This window comes from Carassius auratus, chromosome 49, assembly GCF_003368295.1.
Source record: "Carassius auratus strain Wakin chromosome 49, ASM336829v1, whole genome shotgun sequence".
Taxonomy (NCBI): Eukaryota; Metazoa; Chordata; class Actinopteri; order Cypriniformes; family Cyprinidae; genus Carassius; species Carassius auratus.
This window is the reverse complement of record NC_039291.1, coordinates 3044298-3063638: the sequence shown is the minus strand read 5'-3', so window position 1 is coordinate 3063638 and position 19341 is coordinate 3044298. Positions and strand designations below refer to the sequence as shown.

Below are 19341 nucleotides of genomic sequence, written 5' to 3'. Positions count from 1 at the left end.
CCATGTAAAGCTAAATTGTCACCAGTAACCTAAATGACAGAACCCTGTAACATAGTATCTGAGAAGGAAACATGAATTCCCTTCAACTCAAGAATTTTAGATCCTCTACCAGAGGCTGTAAGATTGGTTCAAAGCAGTGTTAATTTTGACACGAAATTTTAATTTAGTTTTAGTCTTAGTCTTTTGACTATAATTCTTTTTAGTTTTAGTCAAGTTTTAGTCATCTGATTTGTTTTAATTTTAGTCTTGTTTTAGTCGACTAAAATTGCTTGGTATTTTAGTCGACTAAAATAAGACTAAAATCAATAACAGACTTACTAGACAATTTTTTAGAGCTGGTATAGGAAACAAACTTAACCAAAATATATAAAACACAAATTCAACTTTATTTCAACACAACTGTGTCTTTATTTCGATTCAAAAGCTTTTATGCAGCAACAAACACTGTCATGATAATGTAAACAATAACTAGCTGCCAATTGACCATCAATAAAAGAAAAATAATGTTAGGTCCAGGACCTTAAACCTTACAGTTGAGCTGAACAATAAGTGCATACATTTAAAGTAAATATTTAATAAGTTGGGTGGATAAAAAAAGTAACAAGATTTTATAAGGTATTCATTTGTCTAGCAATATTGTAAATACTACAATAGTGCTAGATTAGTATGTATAATGATAGGATGTGAACATTCACGTTTCACATGACTAATATAGAAATATTTGTGATATTGTCAACAAGTAGAACATTATAAAATATACTAAACATTAGTATTAATCAAATGTATGTATCATAATATTACGTATTAGTATTGTGCTCTCATCTAACTTGAAGAAGGGGCTATTTTACAGTACTTTTCAGTTCGTAATATTTAATGCTACAAAATTTAAGCACTGCAGTTTTCCAGTTTTGCTTAGCTCAATAAACAAAAGAACATCGTTGTGAAATTACATTTGAGAAAATGTCCAGGTGGCTCGTCTGTAAACGTCTTTTCAAATTGGTTGTGTTCTTGCCACAAATGAGCGCTCCGCGTGCTTTACACTTTGTTTTGTTTTGTTCGTCGTCAAACGTGAAGTGAGCTGTGGACATTTTGTCGCTCTTTTAGACATCACCTCTTCGAATGCCGTCTTCCCGGGAGCTCATTTAAAAACTGAAAACTTTCGCTTCACGTCTCAATAAGTCAGGCTCCGATTGGTTCTCTTCTCTCATGCAGTCTCGCCTGTTCCGTTTTGCCGGTTCTTTTGTTCATTCCTCGCATCTCTCCCGTCTGCTGATTTGATTTTCGTCACAGTCTATTTTCGTCTCGTCCTTTATTCGTTGACGATAATGTCAATCAATTTAGTCATAGTTTTAGTCTCCATCAGTGCCTTCTTTTTTAGTTTTCGTTTCGTTTTCGTCCGCAAAAATATATTCGTGACGAAAATAATGACGAAAATATTTAGTCAACGAAATTAACACTGGTTCAAAGCCATATTTTTAAAGACTTTTGAATGGAAAAGGTCCATAGGATGGATGTTCATTAAAACAGAATTGATCTTAGGGGGCAAATTTCTTAAAATAAAATAAACGCAGCCAAGTTTTAGGATCCAAGTGTCGTAATATAACTGTATTTGAAGAGCATGCTCTTTTTGACCAAATAATGTACTTTTTGAAGTAAGAACCATCATTAATGTCTTTGTAAATACCATCTTGATGACTTTTAACCTGCTGGAAAAAGTGGCAAAGTTCAGAATTTGTAAACATAGACTCGAGAGTTCCTAAAATGGGCACAGATAAATTTGTCCCTGACAGGAACTTGACTGTATAATCCTGTAGTTTTATCTTTGCACACATCATAACGCACACACACCAAGAACATATTCCACTGGTTCCACAATTTTCCATTTTTTTTTCTCTGTCTCTGCCTCTTTGTTTCGGTATTAAGTCAAGAGAAAGGATTTTCTAGCTGGTTAAAACCGTCTTTAACTTGTCTACAGTTTGCCTAGCTACCTCTGATGAAAGACGTTTTAGAACAGTGTCTCTTGCTTGATCAAGAACATCACTTAACAAACCTCAGTGTTTTCAATACTCACTTTGATTTCCTTGACTCTTGGACTTTCCTTGGCATTGCACACATCAATGCCATACACTGTTGTTTGAATGAACGAGGCCGTGGTGCAGCATATTCGCGGCCTGGAGGTGAGGCAGGCCCAGCTGAGAGAGCGGAGAGCCCCGCTGGAATCATCCCGGGCTGACGCTCACAAGTCCGGGGTAAGTATACAGCGTGCTATTAACAGTTCCACCATGTCTACTCCGTGTGTTTCTCTGCACAGGCCCGGTGCACCCAGGGCGCGATCTTCCCAGATGTCCTTCACTCCGACGCCAGGACACCACGGACCCTGGGTGCATCCACAGCGGAGGACGCGAGCCGGGCCCCGGGCGATGACTTTTCCCCCTCCTGCCTTCGAGATCTCCATCCAGAACCGCTTCGCTCCCCTCCGCGAGACAGGACGCGACGCTGTGATCATCGGAGACTCCATCGTCCGACATGTCCGTGCTACGTTATCCAAAGGTAAAGTGCACACTCATTGTTTGCCTGGTGCTTGTGTTCTTGATGTTTCTGCACAGATACCCACTATCCTGAAGGCCGACGAGAGCCCCAGAGCGGTCGTGCTTCACGCCGGGGCTAACGACACCACGCTGTGGCAGACGGAGATGCTGAAGAGGGACTTCAGCAGTCCGATCGAGACGTTTCGCAGCACGACACCTGCGGCGACGATCATCATGTCAAGACCACTGCCCACATATCGACGAGGACACGAAAGGTTCAGTAGACTTTTTGCTTTAAATGATTGGTTGTTGTCATGGTGTTAAGAACAGAAACTGCTATTTGTTAATAACTGTACTCTTTTCTGGGAGCGTCCTCACTATGGTGGAGCCTGAAACCTGACTGAAAATCTTCATACAGATCATTTTTATGCAGGAAGGTGCTCAATTGAGCAGACACAACTTTTTCCATTTGCCAGTACACTAGGATCTAGCTTCCACTGTTATGCTGATGATACTCAGCTATATATCTCAACGAGACCAGATGAAACTTCTCAATTATCTAAGCTAACAGAGTGTGTTAAAAATGTGAAAGATTGGATGACAAATAATTTTCTCCAATTAAATTCGGATAAGACAGAGATATTAATTATTGGACCAAAAACACAGAATCTTGTAGATTACAATCTGCAACTAGACGCATGTACTGTTACTTCCTCTACAGTCAGAAATCTGGCTGTTATATTAGACAGCAGTTTTTCTATTGAAAATCATATTTCTAATGTTACAAAAACTGCATTCTTCCATCTTAGAAACATTGCCAAGCTACGAAACATGTTATCTGTTTCTGATGCAGGAAAGCTAGTTCATGCATTTATGACCTCTAGACTGGACTATTGTAATGCACTTCTAGGTGGTTGTCCTGCTTCTTCAATAAACAAGCTACAGGTAGTCCAAAATGCAGCAGCTAGAGTCATTACCAGGTCAAGAAAATATGATAATATTGCCCCAATTTTACAGTCTCTGCACTGGCTACCTATTAAGTTCCGTATCAGTTACAAATTATCATTACTTACCTATAAGGCCCTAAATGGTTTAGCTCCTGCATACCTAACTAGCCTTCTACCACGCTACAACCCATCACGCACCCTAAGGTCACAAAACGCTGGACTTTTGGTAGTTCCTAGGATAGCAAAGTCCACTAAAGGAGGTAGAGCTTTTTCACATTTGGCTCCCAAACTCTGGAATAGCCTTCCTGATAATGTTCGAGGTTCAGACACACTCTCTCTGTTTAAATCTAGATTAGAAACGCATCTCTTTCGCCAAGCATTCGAATAATGTATCTCTTAAATTGTGAGTGTAGTTGCATCTGATCAAATGTGCATTTTTATTCATTAGCTTGGGTTAAACAAATTTTACTTTGTTGGATCAGCATCTATGCTAATGATGTCTCTATTTTGTGTCTATGTTTTGCCACGGGATTTACATCCTGTGGTAACTAGGATTTACACAAGCTCCAGTATGGATCCAGAACAGAGAGAAGAGAAGAGAAGAGATGATGCTGACCCTCAGAGGACCTCAGATGATGCTAACCCTGAATCAACAACAGAACTAACAATTATTGCTACATGTGTGACTGCATCATATAATAATTATTAATTAATAACATTAATAATGTTCATCGTCTTGCTGAATACGTCTTGTATTCATTTTTTCTAAAAATCCTGTCAAACGTGCACAAACTGACAGTCACCATCATAAGCTACTACTAAATAATTTAGAAACATAATTTTCTGTAAAGTTGCTTTGTAACGATTTTATTGCAAAAAGCGCTATACAAATAAACTTGAATTGAATTGAATTGAATTGAACAAAGACTGTCATGCAGGGAATGGCCTTCTGGTCCAGGATGATGTAAAACTTCTGAATGATACTCATCTTTTCTCCAACACAGAGGAAGGGCGGTGTAGATCCAACTTGTTCAAGAAATGTCTTGATGCTCGCCCCCGCCGAAGAGCATATGATGAGAGGTTGAGCATTAATGAGACTGTAGGAGCCATAGATAGAATTGGGACTGATGTTGCTGCAAGAAATGGAAATTATTGACTGGGTGCTAATTCAGTAGCCACTAATGTAGATTGAAATAAATGTTCTGAGTTAGAAGATGATGGCATAAAGCCAAATTTGAAAAAGTAATTCAGCCTTCTGAGCTAGAACTTAATTCAGACATTAAACAAGGAAAATTAGCCTGAATCTAAATGTTTTGTTTTAAATGTAAGATTGAAAACTAAATCGAGCTTTTAAACTAATGATTTGTCTGTGTAACTGAAAATGGTCAGTCTAACAGGCTGCTGTGAATAAGTACCTTTAACAGTTCTAACACCTTTTGTTCTGTTTTCACACCTCTGAGGGCACTTTTCCTGTATTAGGCATGGCTGAGTTTGCACAAAACAATGGCAACATTCATGTATAGAGATCGCTAACACATGTGACCAACTGGGAGGTAACGTCATCAGAACGAAAACAATTATGGGTATGTTTGGCCAGTTAACATGGTCTGGCATAGCAAGCTAGTGTTCTGGCATGAAAATAATGAAAAATTAGCTTGAAAAAAACAGAATATAACCCTACAAAATGCAGCGGGCTAAAGAAAACATTGTCGGACCATACCGCCTAAAACGAAATCCTAATGCAAAGATGATATATGACGAGAAAATAAAGAGAATCAAAGGACTCGATCGTTACGAGCAGAGCGACTGGTCAAGATAACACCCTCCAGCCCAAAAGAAGGGCATGTGAAAAGGCTGTGTTGTGGTGCTTTTGCAGACAGCCTGAAGAGCTTGATGACATGTTTGCTTGCGATAATCAGAACTGTCATATACAGTGGTTCCATTTAGACTCCGTGGGACTCAGCAGCGCACCAGCCAGAGAATAGTCATGGCAATGCGATGCTTGCAGATGTCTATGACTTATCACCCACAAACCTACCTTATGTATTTCCAGTTCTTATCTTTCTCATACATTTCCATTTTCTCATCATTTCTATGGACTCTTTATAATGTTAATGTATTAATCTAAATGTATTTACATGCTAAAGATGTAAAGAAACTGAAATTAAGTTGGTTGTTACTACTATTTAAGTTATGTTATTGTGTTTGCAACCAAAGAACACTGATTTTGCACCTTTATTCCTTAACACAGATAAAGGAGGCAGAATTTCATTCATTCTTTGTGTATTTTATTTACAGACATGGCTAAAAAACATTACATGTGAGAAGAGACATTACAAAATCTTTTGGAAAACAAAAAAACATTTACATATTAGATGTGAGCATGGTGTATAATTCTAACATGGCGCCTTCACAACAATACTTGGACACATTGGTCAAAGCACAGCACACAACCACAATTGTATCCAGCAAAGTCTTCAGCTCAGTCTCATGAGTGGTGTGGACCTTCCATCTCAGGTGCAGGTGTAGGGTCTGAAGGTAACAATATAAAGAAATTGTGTCATATCACAACCTCTATTCCTAAGGAATCCATACCAGTTTTTCAAACGACTTCATGACGACAGACGTTAGAGCCACAGGTCTGTAGTCGTTAAGTTCTGCTATCTTGGGTTTCTTTGGGATGGGGATGATGGTGGAGCGTTTGAAGCAGGAAGGCACTTCACACAACTCCAGGGATCTGTTGAAGATCTGTGAAAAGATGGGGGCCAGCTGGTCAGCACAGATTTTCAGACAGGCTGGTGTAACACCATCTGGGCCTGGTGCTTTTCTTCTTTTGTTCTTCTTGAAGACCTGGCGCACATCATCTTCACAGATTTGAAGAGCAGGAGGTGTGGAGGGAGGGATTGCAGGATGTGTTAATGGTTGTGTAGGGAGATGGTCAGAATGGGTGATGGGGGTTTCAAATCTGCAATAAAACTCATTCAGGTCGTTAGCAAGTCGTTGTTAGCCTCAGTGCAAGGGGATGGTGTCTTGTAGTTCGTGATGGCTCTTAGACCTCTCCACACTGAAGTTGAGTCGTTGGAAGGAATAAGTAAGGGTTGAAAGAAGGATTGGTGAATCTCAAGAAAACATTGAAGCTGGATGGGAAGCGGTTAAAACCTTCTTATTTGAACTGAAACCTGAAATTTTAATTGGGCTAAAATTACCTCTTGTGTGCACAAGACAGGAGAAAGTGTTGCAGAGTTTGAAGAACGCTTCAGACAAATTTGGATGGAACATGCTTTTTTGCAGTTTTCACAAGTCCGCTGAAATGAGTAGAACAGACAGGTGTTTGTACATAACTTTATTGATATTTATTGTACGTCAACAGACAGCAAGAGTTTTATCCTGCACTTCAAGTATTATCTTTGTAAGAAAAGTGTTTTTGGCCACTAGCTTTGTAGATGCGTGTGACACATTACATGTACACATTACATGCACGTTCTTGCCTTTGACCACAATGAATTTGAAGTAGCGCTTATATCTCCACCTTGAAAACGCCAACTTTTCATCGGATTGCTCCTGACTCGCCATTTCTGCTGCTGTGAATCTCTTTGTAGCTGTAGCATGCGTGCGTGTGTGTGTGTGTGTGTTTGGCGCCGCTGGCGCTGCCGCGTGTGGCGGCATGTGTGTAACAACACTGGCTCTGATTGGCTACCATGAAACACATGACTCTGCCTTAGCCAATCATAATCGCTTATCTCGTTATTAAGGGGAGGGGGGAGGGGTGCGTTCGGATTACATAGTTTATTAAATCAATGCATAGTAACGCGCCGCATTTAACGTTCAGTAACGTTAACGGCGTTGTAACGACGGGAAAAGTAATTAGTTAGGTACCCCGTTACTGAAAAAATAACGTTTTTACCTAACGCCGTTCTTTTAAATGCCGTTATTCCAAACACTGTTTGACAGCCAAACAAAAACCAACTCTGCTAAAGGCTGTGGAGCCACAAGGAAACTGAAGAACCTCTCTCTGCAGCACCAGCTAGTGACATCTTATCCAAAAGCTGCTGGACTCCATGTGTATGCAAAGGGATAAGCATACATAGAAACCTAAGATAATGTCCTAGTAGGCAGTGCTGCTAAACAAGCCGTAAAGGAGAGAGGTGAACATGCAGCGGCATTAAGACAACTTCAGCAAGACTCACAAACAGTTCTACATAGTAAACATTTTCAAATTGAATTGTCCAAGAAACAATCATCATTGTTAATGGAGGATGAAAAAAAACATGATAACAACCAATGCCTTAATGAAAACTGCAAGGAAAATGGACTATGCCTTTTTGAACATATCACAGGCTGGCCCATGTCCGCTGAAAATCTAACATGTGACAGCCTTTTCCAAACTGATAAAAGACTCAGCCCAAGAGGGTCTGGCTGCAGACTTGCACTTGCACTCTCAGACTTGCATTCTCAGACTTGCACTCTTCGACACTTGCACTTCCGCTAGTGACGTCACTTGCAGTCTTTATTTTTTTATTTTATTGATTTTTTGTTTTTTTGTTTTTTACTTTTTGTTTTGAATTTCCCTAAATTTTATAACAGTAGCCAGGTGGGAAGACAAGTAAAAAATAAACTAAATTACAATGTCACTTCAATCCCTACTTGCACTCTCTGCTACCTGCGACACTTGCAATCGACACAAATCGTGCATGTTGCCAATGGAGACAAGAAGCTGTGGTGGTGAATAAATGCAACGCGCAAAGTTTCGCGTTAAGCATTTTTCCATATAGAATAAACTGTGTACAACTCGTTTATATCACTGTCTTTGTCCATTAAGCTACATTATGTGTTTTATTTATAATGATTTTCTATAGGAGGAAAACATTTAATGTACAATTTAACGCACTGCGTTCTGTACTCATGTGCTTGCCTGTACGGAGTTGATCCTTTTAAAATAACTTAATGCATTTCATAATGCACGTTCATATTTGCTGGTCTGTATATACTTTGAGTCAACAACAAGACATATAGGTTATGCCTACTAAATTGTCTTTATCATCTTAGTCTGTTATTAGGCCACATTAAGTGTTCGCATTGTGTTCATAGCCATCTGCTTGCCTTGTTGTACATTAAATAATATCTATATATCAAATTTGGTCTTTTAATTGAACTTAACGTATCTTAATACATTATGCCATATTAAGTGTTTGTTTTTTTCTATAGGAGGAAAACGCTTAACGAAAGACTTTGTTTATAGTAGTAGGCCTACTAATTTAGTTTTAATCGTTTAATCAACACCACAGCGTCTTGTCTCCATTGGCAACATGCACAATTTGTGTTGATTGCAAGTGACATCACAGGTAGCGGAGAGTGCAAGTAGCGATTGAAAGTGACATTGTAATTTAGTCTTGTCTTAACCACCTGGCTACTGTTGTAAAATGTTGAGAGATTCAAACAAAAACTTATAAATAAATAGAACAAAAAAATAATAAAAATAAATAAAGACTGCAAGTGACATCGCTAGCGGAAGCACAAGTGTCTGAGAGTGCAAGTCTGAGAATGCAAGTAGCGATTGCAAGTGCCATTGTAATTTAGTTTCTTTTTTCTTGTCTTCACCACCTGGCAACTGTTGTAAAATGTTGTTGAAAGATTCAGACAAAAAGTTATCAATAAATAGAAGAAATAATAATAATAATAAAGACTGCAAGTGATGTTGCTAGCGGAAGCACAAGTGTCTGAGAGTGCAAGTCTGAAAATGCAAGTCTGAGAGTGCAAGTGCAAGTCTGCAGCCAGACCCTTCTCACTCAGCCTGGCAGTACACAATGCCAAGAATCAAGTTTTGGCAGCTCCAAAGGGGCGCCATGGTATAGTGCCCAGCAAATGGGTAAAGATAAAAAAAAAATGAATACGTCACAACAAGAATACAGATGGGAAAGACCAACTGAGGATATTTTAGTAACTGACACAGCAGTTAAAGCACAGTCAAACAGTGAGTGAACTGATGTGAATTTGCCTAGAGATGAAGGATAGATGGCAGTAGTCCAGATATGGCGGGACTAGGGTTTTAGGCTTTAGCTTGTCACCTGAGGACGAATACATGAACATTTCACCACTGATAAACACTGTAGTGCCCGGCCAACATTAAACAGGGACAGTTCTATTGGCATATTTTGTTTAAACTATTTTTTTGAATGATTTGTTTTCCTTTTCTCTTTGTGTATAATTGTAGGTGTCCCAGCATTTCAGAGGATGAGCAAAGACATCCAATGCATGGACCAAACTGCACTGGCCACCTAGATAAACATGCCTGAACATCCATAGAACACAACAACATCCACCACTTCCATAAGATTGCAACATTAAAATAAAAAAGGAACTTTTCAAGGTATTCAAGATAATGCAACCCTCACCATGAACTCTTATTCTGTCATCTTAAGTAATAGAGCCTGTTTTCAGCATTCTGTATTTGTGATTACTGAAAACTATTGCAAGCAGGAACCTGTATACAGCATGTGTCCATGTGTGACGGCTGGTGAAAAGACAGTCCGGAAACAATAGCGAGTTAACAAGATTTAATGAGATGATGAGATATAGTACAAAGACACACAAAGACGATGAGGCGGTAACACTCCAGGGAGACGATAGACGGTGATAAATCCAGACGGTAGTGGAGTGTAGGTGAGGAGTCCGGGTCTTGACGGCGTGAGGCAGCAGGAGAGAGTGGCACAGGAACTGCGGGGAACAGAGCCGAAGGTAAGTGTCCGTGGCTGAGTGATCGTGCGGAGAGTGGATGAGGTTCTGGGGAAACACAGACATCCAAACGCAAACTACACAGAAGCCAGACGGGGGTAAACACAACGATGAACATGAAACAACGATCTCACAAACACAAGACATGAGACAAGCCATTATATAGGAGATGAGTAATGAGTGGCAGCTGTTGCTGATACAATAAACGGAGACGCCCACAACTAATCAGTGCAGACGCAGGACACACAGAATTCACCACAAAGTGTAAACAACCCGAGATCACGGTTTACCAACCGTGACACCATGACTACTAAAATTATAACTGTTTTGTATGTTCTTTCTATTATGTGTGATCAAAAATGATCAAAGGGGGGATTGAAAGATTGTTTGTTTTTAATTAACTGAACTTATTTGCAAACTGTAATGAAAATGTTCTTTATTCACAATAGTTTGAACCAAATGGCTGTAGCATTTAAGACCCAAAACAGACAAATTAAAAAGTCGATCAGGACTGTGGTGGAAACACAAGCCGAATTCCTCAGAAAGGCAACAGGAGGTTGTAAATCTTCACAGAACAGCTTTCAACATTAACACCACTAGAACAATTATTGACCATTTAAATTCGGAGTAGAGATTCAAATTTGGGGCAAGTAATCAAGATGCAACACCGGCCAGCACATGTAAACCAATGAGAGTAATAAACAATATCCTTGGATTGACTTCCCCCCACCTAGCAGAACCAGACTGAAATTCCTAAGGGGACCTCTTAACCTCTGGTCCCCACAGAACATATTTTGTCAGAGAATGGCACAGGAACTGTCTTTTCTAGATGTAAATGGACCAAAATGAACTCAAAAGGACTTATGAATGAATATAAGTCTGTTAACTCCATATTCATTTATATGTAACCCACACATTTGACTATCATGTTTATAATCACTTATTGTGTATGTCTTTTAATAACTATTGGATAGCTTAAGGATACATATTCATGTATGTACCCAGCTAACAGGGAACGTTCCCATAACTTTCACTAACATTATGTAAAAGTTATGTAAATGTTGGAAAAAAAACTTTCCTGACATAATGTTTCTGGAACAGTCTTATAATGTTTTCATAGTTAAAATACACTGTCGTAACGTTGAGGGAAAACGTTTTCATAACAACGTTCTTGTAACGTCTTTATGATGTTATTTTTTATTGACTGATGTTCTCATAATGTTGAGCGAAAACGTTCTCATAACAACGTTCTTGTAACGTCTTTATGATGTTATTTTTAATTGACTGATGTTCTCATAATGTTGAGCGAAAACGTTCCCATAACAACATACTTGTTACGTCTTTATGATGTTATTTTTACTTGACTGGTGTTCTCAGAATGTTGAGGGAAAACGTTCTCATAACAACCTTTCTTGTAACGTCTTTATGATGTTATTTTTAATTGACTGATGTTCTCATAATGTTGAGCGAAAACGTTTTCATAACAACCTTCTTGTAACGTCTTTATGATGTTATTTTTAATTGACTGATGTTCTCATAATGTTGAGCGAAATGTTCCGATAACACCGTTCTTGTTATGTCTTTATGTTATTTTTACTTGACTGATATTCTCAGAATGTTGAACGAAAACATTCCCATAACAACGTTCTTGTAACGTCTTTATGATGTTATTTTTAATTGACTGATGTTCTCAGAATGTTGAGTGAAAACGTTCTCATAACAACGTTCTTGTTACGTCTTTATGATGTTATTTTTACTTGACTGATGTCTCAGAATGTTGAGGGAAAACGTTCCCATAACAATGTTCTTGTAACGTCTTTATGATGTTATTTTTAATTGACTGATGTTCTCATAATGTTGAGCGAAAACGTTCTCATAAAAACGTTCTTGTTAAGTCTTTATGATATTTTTAATTGACTGATGTTCTCATAATGTTGAGCGAAAACGTTCTCATAACAACGTTCTTGTTACGTCTTTATGATGTTATTTTTACTTGACTGATGTTCTCATAATGTTCAGCGAAAACGTTCCCATAACGACGTTCTTGTAATGTCTTTATGTTATTTTTACTTGACTGATGTTCTCAGAATGTTGAGCGGAAACGTTCTCATAACAACGTTCTTGTAACATCTTTATGATGTTATTTCATGATGATGTTATTTTTCAAAATAATCTTAATTTAGTATATATATATATATACATATATATATTAGGGGTGCTCCGATCACGATCGGCCGATCGTTAATGCGCATCTCGTCAGTAAAGCCGGTTATCTAATCAGCGGTTAATTCCACCTGTTACTACACAGAGCCGTTGTTAACTGAGAAGACCCATACGGTAAGAAAATATATTTTTAAATATATTTTCAAATATATTTCAAAATATACAAAAAATGGCCAAAAAATATATTTCCTAAAATATATTTCAGAATATATTTACATAAATATATTTTCTACAAATACATTTTTGGCCATTTTTTTTATGTTTTTACATATATTTCAAAATCTATTTGAAAATATAAAAAAATGGCCAAAAAATATATTTCAGAATATATTTACATAAATATATATTCTACAAATACATTTTTGGCCATTTTTATATATATATATATATATATATATATATATATATATATATATATATATTGCCCTGCATATATTTCAATCCAAGAAAATACATTCACAATGTAACATTTGATTAAAATCTTTATTTTCTGTCTAAAATGTGAGCATATAACACCCCTGAATAAAAATCAAGTAAGGAACATGCTATAAATTAAAAAACAGCAGCAAAAAAACAATAACAAAATTAGCTCCTTTTTTTTTCAAGCAGTCTCAGTTCCCCCAGCTTGGAATTCACTGCAATACCCAAAGCTCCTCTGGACACATTGGGAAACCTCCTCTTGACTGCCACTGTAAGAGACAAAAAAAATTACTGATATGTTTTAGGGTTAGTTCATGCACCCAAAAATAAAAATTCTGTCATTACTCATGCTCATGTTGTTCTAACCCTGTTAAGACTCTCGTTCATTTTCTAAACATAACTGAAGATATTTTAATAACATTTGAGATTTCTGTCCCTCCATTGCTGCATATTTTGCCACTGCCTATGTTAATGACGGCCAGGTGTCCACTGGCGCAGAGCAGAACCAGCGTTTTCAATTAAATTCTATGGAGCAAGCAGTGAAGCGGCATAAATGAAACCACTAAATCAACCATGTTGTTACTGTCATGTGACTTACCAATGTCCGAAATTCATTCATATACAATGTACTTTTTTAACGGTTGTAAAGTAAATTCAAATACAAATCTACTCAAACATTTCTGACACATTGCAAGTCTTGATTTACCAAATATGGCTCCCATGGTTTCCTTGTCAAGGGCATGTCTTCTCTCTGCACTACCATCAGTTTTACTCTTTCCCCCTACAAAAGACCATACATGATACACAAACATTTGTATAGGGTACAGAGGGCATGCACAATTGTCTTCTGACCAGTTATAGATTTCCAAATATTTTTGTTCACCTCAACATTGAAAGTAAAGAAAAATAACTGGGTTTGAAAGATATTTGTATGGAAGATGTAGAATTAGCCTTTTTTTAGACTACTCAGATTATTATCTAAGAATTTGACTTGGCCTTGAAACTGTTTACCTTTCAAATTGCTGTGGATCAGAACTTCTAGTGGGAAGGCGGCCATTAAAAGAACACGCACCATTGAAGTGGCTGTTTGGGCCTGCAGGGCAGAAGTCCATTGATGCTTGAGGATTTTTATGCCCGTGCCATGTGCTAACTCCACCTGTGGTTGTGATCACATAAAAAGAGATTTATAATATACATTATTTTCAAATCAAATCTTTAAAACTTGTTTAAGTTTTTATTTAGCCATTTCACCCATTGCAGAAATGGAATAAAAAATCTGTATGTACAGACCTAAATCCTCAGCAAAAAGTACTTACATAATTAGCATCACTGGAACACTAAAAAAAAAAAAAAAAAAAAAAAAAAACATTAAATCAAAATGAAAGTCAACAATGTTATTACAGACAGACTGTTGCTGGTAAACTCTAAAGGAAAGGAGGAAGAGCTTACCTACAAACCTTTACATACTTTATTAAAGGAACACTCCACCGTTTTTTTCATATTAAACTATGTTATTCCCTTAACTAAGACGAGTTGATACACACCTCTCTCGTCTCAATCGCTCTGGCGCATGGAGACACTTTGATAGCACTTAACTTAGCCCAGTTCATTCATTAGGGACCAGACAGAGATGAAGTTAGAAGCAACCAAACACCTCCACGTTTCTCTATTTAAATACAGTTACACAAGTTACACGACCAAGTATGGTGACAAAAAATAAAACGTGGCACTTTTCTAAGCGGGTAAAAAGGATAAAGTAAAAAGTCACGTTGGTTCTAATGACAGAAGTGAGAGGGAGAGGGGGAGAAGATTTTCAGGAGTGATGATATTACTTGCGCCGAGTCTAACTGCTCCCAGTGCTATTCCGCCATACATTAGGGGTGCTCCGATCACGATTGGCCGATCGTTAATGCCCATCTCGTCAGTAAAGCCGGTTCTCTAATCAGCGGTTAATTCCATCAGGTGCGTGATTTCACATAGAGCAGCTGTTACTACACAGAGCCGTTGTTAATAGAGAAGATGCACCAAAAAACGCTGAAAATTTACGTGATTTGCGCATCTTCTCTATTAACAACGGCTCTGTGTAGTAACAGCTGCTCTATGTGAAATCAATAGTCACTCTGGTGTGCTAAAAAATTTAATATGAATTGGAATATAGGGTTGCCAATAATTATGGCTAACATGCATAGGAGAAAAACATTATATTCATCATGAGATTGCTCCCTACTTTCAATTGTTGTTCTTCAATGAATGGTAAGATGGAATTAACCGCTGATTAGAAAACCGGCTTTACTGACGAGATGGGCATTAACGATCGGCCGATCGTGATCGGAGCACCCCTACCATACATTATAGTTATCCTTTTTACCCGCTTAGAAAAGCGCCATGTTTTGTTTTGTGTCACCATACTTGGTCAAAAAACGGTGGAGTGTTCCTTTAAGAATTAACAAAGCAATGACTCGTAACTACACCATGTATTTTGGCAAGGCAAAAACAAAATACTTACTTTAGCAGACAGAGAAGCATTGGATGCAGCCTTCGGCACCTGTAAAGCAGAATACTCATTAAAAACAATACACAACACTGAGCCTCATAAAATCTATTTTACAAGTATCAAATATCACAATGTTGCACAACTATCAAAACATTACTCCTTGTTAAGACTTGTGACTCATATTTTGATGGAGGTATATACGGGACGGGTATATAGATATGTATGTATATATATATATATATATATTTGGTGTACGCAAGTGAATAGGTACAAAGTTTACATGTTCTGAAAAAGACAGAAAAAACTTAATTGTAAGTTTCCAGTAGTTCCAGTAAGACCCCAGTAGTTTAATAAATGTCTTCTGAAGCAATTTAGTGGATTTTGGGTGAGAACAGACCAAAGCATTCCTCCAAAATTACTCCATCTAGTGCTCTGTGCATGTGTTAAAGGGGTAGTTCACCCAAACATGAAATTTCTGTCAGTAATTACTCACCCTCATGTCGTTCCAAAGCCGTAAGACTTTCGCTCTTTGATCATCTTCTGAACACAAATTAAGATATTTTTGATGAAATTCGAGAGCTTTCTGACCCCTCCATAGACATCATACATCATCATAACTACTTTCAAGGCCAAATAAATTGTTAAAATAGTCCATGTGACTCCACTGGTTTAACCTTAATGTTATGAAGCGACGAGAATATTTTTTGTGCATAAAAAAATAACAGCTTCAGAGACTCATACGGAAGAGAATAAATTGTAAGAACTGAATAAAGACTCTTTTTTATTTTTTTTATTTTTTTGGAACAAAATTTATGCTCGAACCACTGGAGTCACATGGAATATTTTAACAATGTCTTTACTACTTGTCTGGGCCTTGAAAAGTGGTAATGATTTTTCTACCTATGTGGGGTCAGAAATCTCTAAGATTTCATCTAAAATATCTTAATTTGTGTTCCGAAGAAGAACTTAGGTCTTACGGGTTTGGAACAACATGAGGGTGAGAAATTAATGACAGAAATTTAATTTTTGGCTGAACTATCCCTTTAAACACTATGTTAATGACTATATATGCATATAGTCACCATATCTCCATCAGAACATATGCTGAGGAAAAAAGTCACACAAACATGAGTAAACACAAAGGTGAGTAAATTATGAGATATATCAATTTTAGGTGAACTATTGTTTATCTAGCACAGTCATGTTCAAATCACTAGGATGCTATGAATAATGTTTCTGACTTGACAAGTATATTTGAATGTAAAAAATAAAATAAAGACAATAGTTAAAATGCATAACTTACATCAAGGACATCTGCATTTGATTCCACAGGCTAAAAATGAATATGGTAAATGGATATGTTAGCAATAGTACTGGACAATTGTTTACAATATAAGTTTATCTACTGATCTAAAGATGTAACTGTGGCTCTTGTAGCAGGATAATTATACCACAAAATGCAGAGATTTAATATACAGTATAGTAGTTTGCATGTAGCTGTGGTATGAAGTACAACTTGTTCTGTTGTAATTTCTTAATTATTTTATTTAATTTCTTGGTTTATTATAAATGTAAAAAATATCTATTAGAAAAGTCATTATTTCAATAGTTGTGCTTAGTATGTGACATAATAGCATGTGGCATAGACATTACATAAAAAGCAGCTAATACTTACTTTAGGAGTATGTGAGAGGGGAACATGAGATGGAGTCTTTGACATCATGAACATCTGCAACAGATTCCACAAGCTATTGTAAACTGCACCAACAACAATAATGATAATAACAAACAAATTATTTAATTAGATTTAAATCTTACGTCAGGGGCATCTGCATTTGATTTCATGGGCTGAAATAAGTAGGCAGAAATATTACTATAGAGCGAGCAAAAAACTCCAAAGGTTTTAAAAAGTTTTAAAAGGCAAGGAAATGTGGAGCATTGTCATTAGTAAAATAAATTAAGGCATAACTGTAACATCATGTAAACAATTATTCTAACCTCCTGTAGTAAGTGCTCTGTAGCCAGAAGGAGAGGTGGGATTTCTGTGAACGTAAAATTAAACATACATATACATAATGTTATAAATATATATAGTACAGAGTACTATCAAGTATTTCATTTTAAATATATATAGTAATATTACAGTACTTACTTTTAAGTATTTCATTTTTCAGCCTCTCATTTTCTTTATTTAAATTCATGTTCTCTTCTCTCAGCTGATTTATCACACGCTGTAGATGTTCAATTTTTCTTTCATTCCACAACTTTAGATCATTTGGTAGGTCTGTGAGCTGTCCCTTAAACACACATCATTGACTGTAAACAAGTACATTTATATGTATTCATAAATATGTTATATATAACATATATAAATATATTCACATATGGGAAACACTAACCTTTTTCTTAGCTGCTGGTTCCTCTCTCACATCTGCGGCCTCTAGGAGTTTCATTGAAGGTTTACTCTTTCTCTTAAGAGTGTCTGGCTTGGGTAGCTGTTCTTCAAGCCCCTTAAGTGTTATTTGTAACGTTCTCTCCCTTTCTGTAGAGATAGAATAATGCAGATCAAGTCACAACACGGTCCTGATTATTTTAATATATATATATATATATATATATATATATATATATATATATATATATATATATATATATATATATATATATATATATATATTTTAATGAATATTTTACTGACGTCTTGTTTTAAGAGTATCCAGAATAATAAAGGATGAAATAAGAGTATATTAAAGACATCGTTAAAATAGTCCAAGTGACTAACTTACAGTGGCTCAGCCACTGTAACGTTAGTCACTTGGACTATATTAACGATTACTTTAATAACTATTCTGGGCCAGCAAGTTTCAATCCCTTATGGAGGAGTGAGACAGCTCTCAGATTTAATCAAAAATATCTTAATTTGTGTTCCGAAGATGAACAAAAGTCTTACGGGTCTTGTCAAAGCTCTATAAATGCAACAATACGTTTATTTAAAAAACTGGGGACATTATCCTACTCATGGAATGGAAGTTCCCCAAAACGGGAAGTAAGTTACCTGCCATAAATCAAAACGCAGTATGCTCGTCAGGAATAAGGTGGATAGGATAATAAAAATAGGTAACGTTACCTGCTATCTTGATGATGGAGGCCTCAAAAACCGGCCACCCGCCTTTCGGCTCTTTGACGCCTTGGTGCCACTCCACAAAGTAAACGTCATTTTCTTCTAGACCCGCTGAGTATTCATCCTCATCAAATCCTCTAATGTGTGCAGTTGGAAGAATTGAGAATTTTTCATCCTCCACCCACTTAATTAGCGCGAACATAATCGACTTGTTTCTTCCCGTCTCCTATCCTCGGTGCAGTCACATAATTCGCGCCTCAGGTAACGTTTTTTTTTTTCTTAATGACGTCATCATACTGCTTTTTTAATTAACTAAATCGTTGACATTTTATAATGTATTTGCACTTACATTAAAACATTTTAGGATTCTCTTAAATATATTATTTGACCTTTAAATTTAAATCTAATTATGTAGTTTTATTATATCATCAAGGCATTGCGCCATGCATACAGGGCGTGGCTGCGCGCGTTGACGGATGGATTTCAGACGATGCATTTTTTTTATTCTCTGAAAGACTACTTGGTAAGCATGTCACAATACATTCTATCTTTCTTACACATGTTTAACTTTAACCCTTCGGGTTTTACGATTAATCCTCAATAATGTTGTTCTTAATTTCATCAATATGTCACATATGATTTACAGACACAATGAGCGAGCCTCTACACAGGATTTCGTATAAACGGTATCTAACTGATGCTGAAGAGGAAATTCCTCCAAGAACCATACGAAGATGGGCCCTTAAAAAAAGGTGTGTGGATAAAATTTCTCCCACTGCTAGGTCTATTAACACCAACCAAAACGCCATTACAATTTTCCTCAATCAGCCGTTCTGGCCGGGTGTACTTTTGTTTCTGATGCTTATGGTGCGAACA

At 36.9% G+C, this 19341-nt stretch overlaps 1 protein-coding gene across 1 annotated transcript; it reads right to left on the bottom strand.

Moving 5' to 3' along the window:
- Positions 1–12930: 12930 nt before the first annotated feature.
- LOC113065928 (uncharacterized) lies at positions 12931–17842 on the bottom strand. The gene is made up of 11 exons (XM_026237463.1): positions 17744–17842; positions 17497–17641; positions 17343–17386; positions 17163–17192; positions 17020–17073; positions 16648–16677; positions 15357–15395; positions 14167–14187; positions 13862–14006; positions 13557–13631; positions 12931–13119 (listed from the first exon to the last, which is right to left on the bottom strand). The coding sequence occupies exons 1-11, from the start codon at positions 17795–17797 to the stop codon at positions 13016–13018; spliced, it is 741 nt and encodes a 246-aa protein (XP_026093248.1). The 5' UTR covers positions 17798–17842; the 3' UTR covers positions 12931–13015.
- Between the last annotated feature and the right edge of the window lie 1499 nt (positions 17843–19341).